At 38.3% G+C, this 14,487-nt stretch overlaps 1 protein-coding gene across 1 annotated transcript; it reads left to right on the top strand.

Annotated features, from left to right (window-relative positions):
* The first annotated feature begins 1,236 nt into the window (after positions 1-1,236).
* On the top strand, positions 1,237-13,644 carry LOC139739907 (17-beta-hydroxysteroid dehydrogenase type 1-like). The gene is made up of 4 exons (XM_071650508.1): positions 1,237-1,302; positions 6,329-6,621; positions 8,180-8,375; positions 13,314-13,644. The coding sequence occupies exons 2-4, from the start codon at positions 6,357-6,359 to the stop codon at positions 13,642-13,644; spliced, it is 792 nt and encodes a 263-aa protein (XP_071506609.1). The 5' UTR covers positions 1,237-1,302; positions 6,329-6,356.
* The last annotated feature ends 843 nt before the right edge of the window (positions 13,645-14,487 follow it).

Consider the following 14,487-nt stretch of genomic DNA (forward strand, 5'->3'; position numbering starts at 1 on the left):
GACCAGGTAAAAAAATAAGATTAGCTCACACACGAGTACACACACAACAGTTAGAAATTACGTTAGATAATGATAACGCCTGTTCGATGGCGGGCACAGTGATTAATTGATGCAAATAACTTTGTATCGGGTTTTGCACTGTTAAAACACAAAAACTCATGACATACCCTTGAGCATCATACTACTCTACGTTACACGCCCACAGTCTGCACAAAGGTACTAGTTTAATGTCACCATGTATTGTTCAAAACTCAAATTCAGGGAAAATGTGAGTTGGCTAAATCGTTGTAGCTGTCGCCTCTTGTACAACATGTGCGTCTTCACTGTCAAGCCTATGAAGGTGGACCAAGGTGTGTCGGGGGTATTCCCTTTCCCCACGAGGAAGCTGTTGCAGTTTTGAAATTACAGGTCGACGCTCTTGTGCACACTTTGTTGGAATATTGGATCATTTTTTATAAGAAAAAAGTGAGAGGAATAAAAAAAAATCAGGGAAAATGCGAATGGCTAAATCGAGTGTCTTTCTGATTTTGTTCTATGTGTGCATCTTTAAATCCATAGAGTTGCGTGGCGCATTACACGTGTGGGTCTAGCTACCTTGAAATACTCGTACTAAACACAGGGCCTGTGAATTAGGGGGGGGGGGGGCAGCTATCATGATAATGCAGTATGTATTTTTATACTACGATAACAATAAATGTGATATTAGCAAACACAAAAAATAAACAATTTACAATCTAAATTCCGTGTGGTTTTCTCATTTACTGGCTACATTACTTGAAAATATATAATATTCAAATCTAAAGAAGGTGGGATTTCTATATTCCTATAGGATTGGGGGAACTGCAATCCTTGTTCTTACCAAAATGACAGATATTTTTCAGAGACCGCAATATCCATACGATGCGTGATAAACACATTCTAAATATTAGAGTCAGAGAGTATCAGTCATTGTCGCCTACTTACAACAGTTGGTTGTGCTTTCTCACAGATATCAAAGTTTTCCGTGGTGCTTCTGCACCCTTCAAAAAGGTCAGGGGTGCTGTACAGCACCCTCGACACCCCCTCCGAGCGGCTTGCTCTTTAAGAGCTGCCGGTGAACATGATAGCAACTTTGACTTTGCGCCACTTGATACCAAAGGCCGTGTTTACTCCAATCATACCGTCCATGTTTGCGCGCATTGTGTTTTTGTGACACTGCAATATTGCAGCTGCAAAAAAAAAAATGTACTGGGTGCTACTGGTGCTATTATAACTGATTTATTCTTTTATTCTGCGTGAACACTACATCAGTATACGCTTTAGGTAAGTGTAGCAGCCTCAACTTAAGGGTTTCAGGTAAATGCTATTTTAAGAGCATCACTCATTTCAGTATTGATGTATTTGATAAATGTTTGTCAGATGTTCATTGTCCTGTCAGTGTGACCTTGCAATCGCAAAATTCTAAATCTGCTGTGAATGTCGACACTGTTTTTAACAACTCTCAAAACGCTGCAGTAGACAACGCCGTTTTAGATTCACAGCCCAATGAAAGTCAACGTTATTTATTATTCCAGTGGAACAGTGACAGCGCTGCAATATTCGAACAGAAAATCAAGAACTCGGCTGAGCTAATGTGTGAAAATGTGGAATGTTTAGATGGGAATGCAAATCAAGATAGTATTGATTTTTGTTACTCACAATTATGCAATATGTTCGTCAGTGTTGCACAAGATGTTGGCATTGGTAAGTGGAGACAATCTCGACATAATGTAAACACAAATGAGATTGTCAATAAGGATTAAAACAACCATCAGCCTTGGTTTGATGCAGAATGCAGAGCTGCCCGTCAGGAGTATTTGAATGTTAAAAATCGATTAAAGAGGAAGCTTAAATTTCTTGGCAGGTCAGGGGCTACTTGTCTATTGAATCATTATGAGTCTACAGGAAAGTTTTATAAGAATTTATTAAGACATAAAAGAAGGACATTTCACAGAGATTTGAATGAATCTCTCCGTTCATTACAGGCATCCAATCCGAAAGAATATTGGCAATTACTCAACAGTAATAATGAACGCAAAGTAAAGAAAACAGGAATGTTTCATTAGGGGATTTTGTTAATCATTTTAGTCGTTTAGGTAATAGCCAAGATGACCAGCCCACAGGCCTGGAAGATCGCACCGGTACTTCAGGAATTGTTGAGGCAGATGGTCCCTTGGATGCCCCAGTCACTTTGGAAGAAGTGGCACTAATGATTAAGAAACTTAAAAATTCAAAAGCTTGTGGAAAAGATTTCATAAGAAATGAATTCCTTGAGAATTGTCCCGTAGAGATGCTTCATGTGTTGGTAAAGTTCTTTAATGTTGTACTGGACAGTGGTATTGTTCCAACTGAATGGTGCATAGAGATTATCATTCCTATTTTTAAGAATAAGGGTATAGACACAAATCCTGATAATTATAGAGGAATAACTCTTCTCAGTTGTCTAGGAAAACTTTTTACTTCCATTTTGAATCATCGAATCTCAGAGTTTTTCGAAGCTGCTAATATGTTAGGTGAAGAACAGGCTGGCTTTCGTTCGAATTATTCTGCAACTGATAATATTTTTGTTTTGAAGACTAATTGATGTTTATCTGCAAAATAAAAAACGCTTATACTGTGTATTTATTGATTACAAGAAAGCATTTGATCTAATTGATAGATCATCTTTATGGTACAAAATGTTGAAGATGGGACTTGGGGGTAAACTGTTTACTGTCATTAAGAATACTTATGAAAGTGCTAAATCATGTGTGGCGGTTAGGGGGGAGATGTCAGAGTTTTTTACTTGTAACACTGGTGTACGACAGGGTGAAAACCTTTCCCCGCTTTTATTTGCCATTTATCTGAATGATTTTCAAGAATACATTGGAAATTCATATGATGGACTTAAATATTTGGAAATTGAGATTTCTTACCACCTGGATTCTGATAATGTCAAAAAAGCTTTAAATCTTTCTTGTTTACTTTGTGCAGATGACACAATAATTTTAGCAGAAACTCCGGAGGAGTTGCGAAAAGCTCTTGATGCTGTAGATAGTTATTGTCAGACATGGCGCTTGACTGTAAATGCAAGCAAGACTAAAATTGTTATTTTCTCCCGTGGGAAGGTTAGAAGAATTCCTGAATTCGTTTATGCTGGTGATCCACTTGAGGTTGTAGATGACTTTGTGTACCTTGGAGTTAAATTCGATTATAATGGTAGTTTTAAAAAGGCAATTTCTAAACAAGTCACACAAGCTAGAAAAGCACTTTATAGCATGTTGGTCAAGGCTAAACAGTTACAGCTCTCTGTGGATATACAGTGTCACCTATTTGATCATCTTGTTTTACCTGTTTTACTCTATGGTTGTGAAGTCTGGGGTTATAAGCGCATAGACCAAATTGAAATTTTCCATAGGAAATTCTTAAGAAAAATTTTGCTTGTGAACAAATGTATAGCCAGGTGCCCGCACCTCGTCAGGGGCCCGAATACCGTCACCCCGCTTAAAATCGTTTTGAGCGCACTGAACAAAAATGTATGCCCGGGACTGTGTTCTGTACGCTTGAAACTTGGCAGGACTACCACAACCAAGCAAATTGTGGTGAAAACTGAATAGTTTTTCGCGAAAATCTGAAAATTTAATAGGGCTATAGGAATACGTGTTATATGTCACCCGCACGCATCTTTTACGTGTATGTCTATGGGAACATCACGGTCACCCGCACACGTCTTTTACGTGCTAAGTCTATGGGAGAGCGGGTGACGAGTTGCGGGCCCCTTCCTAAAGCCCCCGTTCCACTATGCCGTTCTCGCTACGATTTGACAATTTTCTCAGGTCGGGAAGGATCGGGTAAAACCTCAGCCGATCTGGACACAGTACGATGTTAGAACGCTCTAAGTACGCTGCAATTACGACTACCAAGTGCTTGCTACGCTCTTACTACGATGATCGGGAATGAGACATTACGATCTCTGCCGCTGCCGGTACGCTTTAGAACGATGTAGCTACGCTGTTAGTGCGATGTTGCCGATGTTATCCGATCGATGCACGCTGCATCTACGCTCCGAACGATCTATACGATCTTATCACGCTCTTACCCCGTTCAGAGAGCTGAAAAGTGCCCGATGTGCCCCGATGTACCCCGATTCGACTGTCGGTCTGCAGTCAGTCAACTTTTATTAGCATGCAGAACCGAAGAAATATACTGTGGACCTCGAAGAGGCTCCTTAACTCACGGTTCTTTTGCAGCAATGCATTGTATAAACAAAGACGTGCTGATTTTTCCAAGGCTTTTTCTTGATGTCCTTGCCTTTATAGTCCGTCTTCCTCCAGTTGTAGATGATTTCATATTCTACTGAATTCTGCTATGTCCTCTTCCTCCTCTTTCAGCATCACGTGGAGTCTCTCTTTCTTCGCCTTTTGGGGCTGCTTCGCTGCTTTCTTCTCTTCTTTTTCTTCATCTCTTCTTCTTCTTCGAAAATTACAGCTAAAATTACTTCCCGTTATTGTGCCGATGTTACTACGCTCAGAAAGACCTTGTTACGCTCATCCCGCTGCGTTTACGCCGTCACTACACTCTCCCCGCTGCGTTTACGCTGTCACTACGCTCGCCCCGCTTGCCGTACGATTAAAAATATGTCAATTTTGATCGGGGAGATCGGGAAGAAATTTTGAACCGGTTCAAAATTTCTTCCCGATCTGAAAAAATGCCCGCTCCAACCCCGACCTCCACACGCTGCTGCTACGATGCTTCCGATCTGCGTACGCTCTTGCCGCTCTCTCCCGATCTGCTAGATCGGGACAGATCGGGGTCCAAAATCGTGATAGTGGAACGGGGGCTTAAGCGCGCAACTTTTTCGCATCGTTCGCCTTTGACGACTATAGCTACAAAATTTCAATATCGATCAGTGAACTTGTGATTCCATTGGAATTTTCAGCATTTTTCCTGTATGTGAGTTGGATTTCAAAGAATTTCAGGGGCGAAATGTGATTCAATTATGGGCAAACATTAACTATGACGAGGTGCGGGTCACCCAAGTATACTCCTGATTGTATGGTTTATGGTGAAACTGGACGTGGAGTAATTTTGAACCATATTAAATGTCGAATGATTGGATTCTGGTTGAGATTAGTCAAGGGAAAAGAAATCAAACACTCATGTACAATTTTCAAATTTCTGCTGCATTCACAAGGAGACATGCACTCCCCGTCAAAATCACAATGGTTATTATCTATCACACATATTTTTTACTATGCAGGGCTAGGGAATGTGTGGTTAGCACAAGGGGGTGGATTTAGTGCTGCATGGATTTCACACACCTCAAAGGTTAGACTTTTTGATATGTTTATTCAAGAGTGGAGAGCAGCAACATGGTCAAATAGAATCTGTACAAATTATAGAATGTTTAAGGATAACTTGATGTTAGAGAAGTATTTACAGGTCTTGTGTAAGAAAGATCATATTACGTTAAGTAAATTCAGATGTAGATCTAATGGATTAACCGTTAATAAGGGCAGGTTTGATGCAAGCTTGACAGATGAATTGCATTGTACTATCTGTTCATCCGACGATATAGGGGATGAATTTCATTATATTTTTGTTTGTCCCTTTTTCAACAAATAGAGATTATTGTATTTACCAAGTAGCTTGACGGCCAGTAGACCAAGTGCTTTACATATGGCCAAATTATTCAATTCAACTAATGCCTGCCACTTGAAAAAACTAGCCAAATTTGTCAGAATTATTATGTTTCAGTTCTCTTCAATACCAAAGAAGAAAGACAGTATTTTTGTGGAAAGTAAAGTAGATGTGAATGTTTGTACACGTAGTGGTAGAGTAGTTAAACGTCCTTTACGCCTTGTTTTGTAAACATATTTATTCATATCTGTTATTTTCACATGTACATGTACATTATCACTTATATTTTTGTATTCATATAATTGTAAATATGTTTGTACTTTCATACCCCGAGAGGGGGTCGATAGAGTCAATAAAATCTTACGAGATTTTGCTCCGGAGTTGCGGGTTAGTGTATAATGTAAAACGTGTAGAATTCGATCCAAAAGATTGAAATAAAAGCTCACGTTTACACCCGGAGAATGAAGTCACCATAATCACGTCTAGTCTGAAACTGTCTGCTTCACCAATAAGAACCTACTACGTATTCGCATGCCTCAGTAGGACCTACAAAGAAATGTCCAACTGAAAATCGAAGTATTTTCCATGTTATATTATAGTTGATAGATAAGTTTGAGTTTTGAGTTTGATTTTGCTGTTTGTTTGTCGTTTTCTTACCACTCTTTTATGAAAGAAATACTCTGATTGATAGACCAGCAGGTTTCGTCAAGGCAGCTAAGATGTCCAAACAAATCGTACTCCTGACGGGTGGATTGTCTGGGATAGGACTGGCCGTGGCGGAGCGGCTTGCCAAGGATTCTGAAAAGAGATTCCTTGTCATAGCGACTGTCATTTCAATGAGCGAGAAAGGCGATCTGGTGAACGCTCTCGGTGACGCTCTCGACTCGACGGCGTTCATTGAAGAACTAGATATCACCAACGATGACAGCATCGCTTCCGTTGTTGAAAGCGTGATCGCTAAACATGGTCGCATCGATATTCTGAGTGAGTTGGTTAAGTATGTATACAGTACGATAGATATAAATACATGAATATGTGACTGTGCATCACATTATACCGACAAAAAGTCGCACGCCGGACTTAAAGTAGATGAAACCGGTCCACCTAGATAATCTGTAGTTTTGTATTTTTTTCCCGAAAGAACAATTATTCTTCTGCGCTTGTTTTTGGATTCATTATCAGACAATTCAGAATTGTGTGACGATCGCATCCAAAGCGGTACGTGAAACTCGGAGTAGCAATAAAGCACCGATGAACCTTTAGTGATCTTCTGTAAACGATATTATTACACTGTCATGCTCTGCCATCCGGACATCGAGCACTTTATACGAGGAAAGCCTATCCAAAGTGAGTGTATATACATATATATATATATATATATATATATATATACACACATATATATATATATAATAAAAAATAATATAAAAAAGATAAAACAAACAAATACCCAGGGCAAAACAATGTTTACCGTATAGTCCTATATGTTGGTTCCTAGTGACAAAGTCCAGTAGATATCTATGCAAATTATAATCTTAACGATAGGAGTGAGATCATGACTAATTCAAACACTGAATACTCGGTGATGGTTTTTGTGTACATTGATCAGTGACAATTTGTCACTCAAGAAGGTTGAAGGTTTAATTATCATCACAATCATTTATATATCACTCAACTACTCAACTAAAAAAGAAACTCTTTTGAATAGACTTGGGTGGCAAAGCGTCGACAGTAGAATCAACTATCAGTATTGTATTTCTGTTTTCAAGATACTTAATGACTTAGCACCGTATTACCTGAATGATCTTGCCACAAAACGTCCTATGTTAGCCGTCATTCTACTCGAAATCCACAGTTCATTCCAAAGCCCAACACCGAATTTAAAAAGCGATCCTTTTCTTTCATAGCACCCAGTATTTATAACAAACACCCAACCCACATTCGAACGGCAACAACACTCATTTCTTTTAAGACCCAAATACAATCAATCAACTTGTAAGTGCAGATTTGACGCAAATTCTGGTTTATTCATTCTTACAGTTTCGCGCACTAACTGTAGCCACAGCTGTTATGTGGCAGGTTGATTACCCTGTCTTGTTATGTAGCATATTGTTCTGTTATGAGCTTAGTTTAATGGTTTCTGTTTCGTTTGTTTGTTTGTTTGTTTTTTCCTGTTTAGCTGTTATTGTGTTTTGACTTGGTATATTTTGGTTTTGATGTAATTGCTTTTTTTTTTTACACTTATGCAAATATGTTTCGATGTGTAATTGTTATATCTATGTTAACAGGGCTCTTTTTAAAAGCAGGCCTTTTGGCTCTGAAAAGACTACCCTGTTTTTAAAGAAGACTAAATAAATAAATCAATGACTTCTTTTTTTCTTCAAAACAGATACATGGCGCCATATAAATGTGAATCATCATGTGAACATAAATCTTTCTAATGATCATGAAGATTTTAGAGCTTGTTAATAACTGATGTTTTTGATTTGTTGATTTTTTTTTTTCGCGGTGATAGTTTTTGCTTTATTTCTGTTTCTCTCAGTGAATATTGCTGGTGTTCAAGTATTCGGCGTGGTTGATCAGATTTCACGGAAGCAAGTAGACCTCGCTTTTAACGTCAATACAATTGGAACCATTCGACTCACCCAGTCGGTGTTGCCGCACATGAAGCGTCAAATGGCGGGAAAATCATTTCGGTTACGAGCCTATACGGCTTGCATGGTTGGTATACCTCTTGCGTACGATAAATGCCTCACTTATTCACACTATCTTTTCTTTATCCATTCTTTACCTTGAAATATATATGTAATGTAAGCTATATACATACATGCGTGCCCTCGTAAATACACTCATACATACATATATATCTATATATATCGTACTTTGTTTCCTTATAGACCATCAAAGTATGTGTTCATGTATTAATAGCTTACTATCTTCATAGGTCAACAAAGTACAGTGTTAAAAAACAAGTGACAAAGACACAAGCTTATATACAATCATACATTTAAAACATAAACGAGTTTGTCCTCTTCCCCTCTCTCCTTGGCGAATCGAAATAATCTATCATTTTCTGTTGTGAATTTCTGTTTATCTTCGGGTTTATCATTTCCCCTCTCCCCTTGATGGAGGTCTTTAAGGTCAGGCGTTTTCTGCTGCCTTTATTTTCTTTTTTTTCTGTTATTTTTTAATTATTTCTCTTGCTTGTGTTATCTGCTATATACACTAAATTATTTAAGTTTTTATGCCCATTGTTGAAATCAATAAAACATGTAAATCAAACTAGAAATTACGCTATGGCGACTATTAAGCCTCCACTCTAATGCACACGGTTCTCCCAATAGGTCTTGGTATACGAACTCTTGACAATGTGTGATGACAGTTTCACATGATTGGAAAAATATCAAAATGCCAGGTTTGTCACTAATGTGTTGAATGTTCAGTTTCCTTGAACTAGGATTAAAGGGCAAGTCCACCTTTATATACATATAATTTGAGTAAATGCAGCAATATTAGTAAAACACATCAGTGAAGATTTGGGGAAAATCGGACAATCCATTCAAAATTTTTAAAATCTATAACCATCTGCACAGTCACTCAACCAGGATGAGAAGACTAATACAGTGAATGATGTCACGTGCATATACGATATAAGGAAAATATAAAGAGAATTTCACAAATTGTTATATCTTTTTTATTGGGGGGGGGGGGGGTATGTTTCCTCGACCTGTCACTGGCGTATATGTTAAGGGTAATATCATTCCCCCTGTCTTCTGAAAGAGGCGAGTGAGATGCTTTTTCATTATGCTACACTGTAAAAACATCGGTGTTAGATTTAACACCACGGGTGTTAAATCTAACACCGATCAAACTTCAATAAAGGACCACACCCACAGGTGTTAAAAATGCACTGTGATGGTGTTGAAAAGTGTTCACCTGACACTTCGTGGTGTTAATTTGACACTGTACCTGGTGTTATTTTGACACTGTACTGGTGTTAATTAAAAAATGACACCACATGGTGTTGATTTGATATTTGTTGGTGTTAATATTAATGGTTGAACACCCGTCCAGCTTCAATAAGAGACCACACCAGCTGGTGTTACTTTGGTGTAAATTTATTTTCACATTTTTTCAAAAATCTAGTATTTTAATGTGAAATTCTTGATCGTCTTGTTTAAATTAAAAATCGACAAGAAGTGCAGTTACTAAGAAACTCTTCAAAAAACAGTTTAAAATTTGGAAATGACACCCGGAGGTGTTAATTTAACACCATAAATAAGCACCGAAAATTTAACACCAGCTCGGTGTTCACTATTTAACACCGGACTTTTTGCAGTGTATGAAAGTGAAAATACGTTGAATTTTCTTTATATTTTCTTCATGTCGTTCTGCACATAATGACATCACAAGCTGGAGTATAGTCTACTCATCCAGCAGTGACTGAGCAGAAACTTCAGAAATTCATAACTTTTGAACGGATTGTCCGATTTTCCTCAAACTCTCACTGATGTCTTTTACTAATATTGCTGCATTCACTCAATCTACATGTCTATGAAGGTGAACTTGTTGTTTTGGATAGTTGGCTTCATTGCCCAAGAGTGCAGGAATTTTGGATATTGAGGATCTTTACTTGACTATTGACTCTTTCATAAGTTTATGCATTTAGTAATTTTCCAGGTATGGAGAAAAAGTTTAATTCTATTATTAAAAAGTATTTTTAGCGAAATAACTTGGCCTTTGACCCTTGACCTTTGACCCTATAACCCTCAAATTCCCAAGAGAATCACTGTCAGGTAGAACATGTACAAAATAATAATTACGAAGTTTCATGATTATACCTTGGGTCTCTTTCAAGATAGGGATGGAGAAGTAAAATTCATCACTTTTACTTGACCATTGACCTTTTGGCAAAGAAACTTCCAAGAGAATCTCTGCTGGGTAATACTTGCATTTATCAAGTTTTAAGAAAAATCCTGCAGGCATTGCATTAATATGAGGGAAAGAGTGAAGTTTGAGGAGTTGACCTTGCCCTTTGACCGCCTGACCTTTGACCCGTGATCCCCAAATTCCCTAGATAATTACTGCCATTCAGTACATGCATATGTAGGTCTACCAAGTCCCATAAAGATACCTTGAACCATTTGCGAGATACGGGAAAAAGTGAAATTGTAACATTTTTACTTGACCTTTGACCTTTGACCTCATGTCTGGTGAATTGTTTCCCCTACAGTGTATTGGACAGCTTATTATGTCCATTACCTATAGCGCAAAATTATGGAAAACGTCAAAAAATGTCATGAAATTGCCTGTCACACTATTCTAAACGTGACGGATTTGTGGTTTGAAGTTTTAACTTTTAACTGTTAACTGTTATTCTCAAACATCTGTACAAGGGCACGAGGCCTTACCCATGCAGGAAATGCTATACACTTTAAGAAACAGAGTAGGACCAAGGAGGTATACCTCCTTGGCAGGACCTATATTGTTTACATAGGTGGAAATGGTGAGCACCTTTCCTTCCCCGGTGCCAGATTATATTTTCAGAGGTAAAAATGTCAGATGTAGAAATATCGGGTGCACGTCACGAGAGCGACACCCACGAGCCATACAGCCCACAAGTCATACAGCTCACAAGTCATACAGCCCACGAGTCATATACAGCTCACAAGTCATACAGCCCATGAGTCCGACACTAAGCCAACAAGGCCCACGAGACCGACACATTACGCGCCGTGTTGTATCTGTCGAACTCGTGGGCTGTTTTTACCTACTGTCGAACTCATGGGCTTTATTTGCCTATAGTGTCGAACTCATGGGCTGTATGACTCGTGAGCTGTATGACTCATGGACCTGTTTTCAATGTCGAACTCGTGGGCTGTATGACTCGTGGGTGTCGGTCTAGTGGGATGACCCAGAAATATCGGGCATGAAAATGACAGAGATAATGTCAAAGGGATAAACATGTCAGAGGTTATGTCAGGGGAAAGATACAGGAGGCAAAAAATGTTAGAGGAAAAACGTCAGAGGAAAAAAATATCACAGATAAAAATGTCAGTGGTAGAAATATCAGAAGTAGAAATGTTGGGAATAAAAATATCAGAGATAATGTCAGAGGGGAATATAGTGCCAGATGTAAAAATGCCAGAGGTCAAAATGTCAGAGGTAGAAATGTCGGGGATAAAAAAATCAGAGATTATGTCACAGGTAATAATATCGGAAGTAAAAACTTCAGAGGTAAAAAAGTCAAAGGTAAATATGTCGGGGGTAAAAAATAACATATTACAGGACTTGACAAATCCACGATTCTTTTTCATTTCAGGGGCCATGCATGAGAGCTCTACGCTGCTTCGAAGTTTGCTGTAGAAGGATTCTTTGAGTCTTTCGCTCTCGTAGCGAGAGCCTACAATATTTGGTGAGTGGAAACAAACATGATAGAATCTTAACATTGAATTTAGGAACTCTTCTTTTCCCATACATTACTAGTTATCAAATTCAAACTACCAACACTAGACACCCCTTAAAGCCTCAAACAGTAATAGTTGTCATCTCAGGCGTTAATCCGGAACTTCCATCGACTACTGTATCTATACACTGCAAAAAGTCCGGTGTTAAATAGTGAACACCGAGCTGGTGTTAAATTTTCGGTGCTCATTTCTGGTGTAAATTAACACCTCCGGGTGTCATTTCCAAATTTTAAACTGTTTTTTGAAGAGTTTCTTCGTAACTGCACTTCTTGTTGATTTTTAATTTAAACAAGACGATCAAGAATTTTACATTAAAATACTAGATTTTTGAAAAAATGTGAAAATAAATTTACACCACAGTAACACCAGCTGGTGTGGTCTCTTATTGAAGCTGGACGGGTGTTAAACCATTGATATTAACACCAACAAATATCAAATCAACACCATGTGGTGTCATTTTTTAATTGACACCAGTACAGTGTCAAAATAACACCAGGTACAGTGTCAAATTAACACCACGAAGTGTCAGGTGAACACTTTTCAACACCATCACAGTGCATTTTCAACACCTGTGGGTGTGGTCCTTTATGAAAGTTTGATCGGTGTTAGATTTAACATCCGTGGTGTTATATCTAACACCGATGTTTTTACAGTGCATAATTGAATTGAATTGAATTGAAATTGTGTTTTATTAATCAATATCTTTCGCAGCCGGGAGGCTGAATTACAGACATTGTTCACAAAGGCCATGTATACATTAAAAATACTCACAAAATACAATGTAGCAATGAAAAAAGAAAATACATAAAACAACATAAGGTCAATCTTATTCATCTTAACCATTGCACAATTAGATTAACCTATAATACAAAACAAAAACAGGTATTACAAATACAATATATTACTGTTCTCAATGACTGTCAAAAAAAATAAATTTATATCAATTATATATGCCGGTCATTTATACTTATTAATTAATACAGATGTTGTGTTGTCATACGGCTCAAATCAACACATTTTACGCAACAAAAGTAATCAGTTTATCAAAAATAATCAAAGATAGTCAGATAAACAAAGATAATCAGATAATCATACAGCTCAAATCAACACATTTTACACAACAAAGATAATCAGTTTGATTTTTTTTTAATTCCTCACAATCTTCTCTTCGTAAAATATAGGAAAAGAACTATTTTATTTTTACTACAGGCCGTGTGTGATCGAACCAGCGGGTGTACAAACACCTCTCTTGGACGGAATCATCCAAAGTCTCCAAAAAGTGGGGACTGGTGAATCCGGTAGCGAGATCGACCAAGCGAAGGCGGCCAAAAACGCGGAAGTACTCGGGGGTGGAGTCTTCACAGTGCCGATGGAAGACGTAGTTGCGACGTTCATGAAGATCGTAGAAGATCCCAAACCCGCGTTGCGCCATCCAGTCTTTGGAGCTAAACGGGGAGGGCTAGATTTCTTCAGCGATCCAACTGCTGAGCAGTACATAGCTGCGATGAAGACTTCGGAATGTTCGTCTATAATAGCTTGATCTGTGCAAGTACGAATGTTCTCTGGATACTTTTTTCCCCGCTGTAACTGTAAATTAAGAAATAAGGAACGAAAACATTTTTTTTTTTTTTTTTTTAGGGGGGATCACATCGTCCGAATGCAAATTTTGTATTGATCATGGAACTTGATAGACGCTCTTTTGTTATTTGTCATCTTTGTTTGCAAAGCTATAGTTCAAATGATTATCAAATTTGCTTACTTTATGTCCTCCATCGGTACAAAATTAACGGAAAAAATCTGTAGGCAATTACTGCAAGCCTTCTTGAGAAAAAAAGAATAGGACTGGTATACGGGTCTACTTTAAGAACATCCATCGTTGACATTCATTGCACAAACTATATGTTCGGGTAAATATGCATATAAGGGGCAATAAGTTTCCAGCGATTAATAAGGTCAGTTCCATATTTCTTTAGAGTTAACACGTGAAACTATGATTGTATGGGTATAACCCCTCCCCGCCCCCGCCCCCGCCCCCCCCCCCCACTAGGAATATTCTTTTTATTTCATTCTGCTTTTTTTTCATATGATGCTCTGTAGAGTGTTTGTCATAAGTTACATTACTTATGTACATAGACACTTTATAGCCATATCTAATAAACAAGTAGTAAATGTTGGAGTTACAGCCCTATAGATTAAAGGTCCTATAGTAATCAATACGAACAGAGAGACACATTTGAATTATCTCCTAGGATGCTGTTGGGAATGTTGTGTGCATGGCCGGCGCCACGTTTTCAAAGGGGGGTGGGGTGGGGGTGGGGGACACTTCCGGGTTTCATGAGCTAACAAGCATTAAAAAGAGGCCTTCAGTGCAACATCGGGTGCC

The sequence above is a fragment of the Diadema antillarum genome, unplaced genomic scaffold (assembly GCF_040938485.1).
Source record: "Diadema antillarum isolate AM-2024a unplaced genomic scaffold, OU_Dant_1.0 seq00000821_RagTag, whole genome shotgun sequence".
Taxonomy (NCBI): domain Eukaryota; kingdom Metazoa; phylum Echinodermata; class Echinoidea; order Diadematoida; family Diadematidae; genus Diadema; species Diadema antillarum.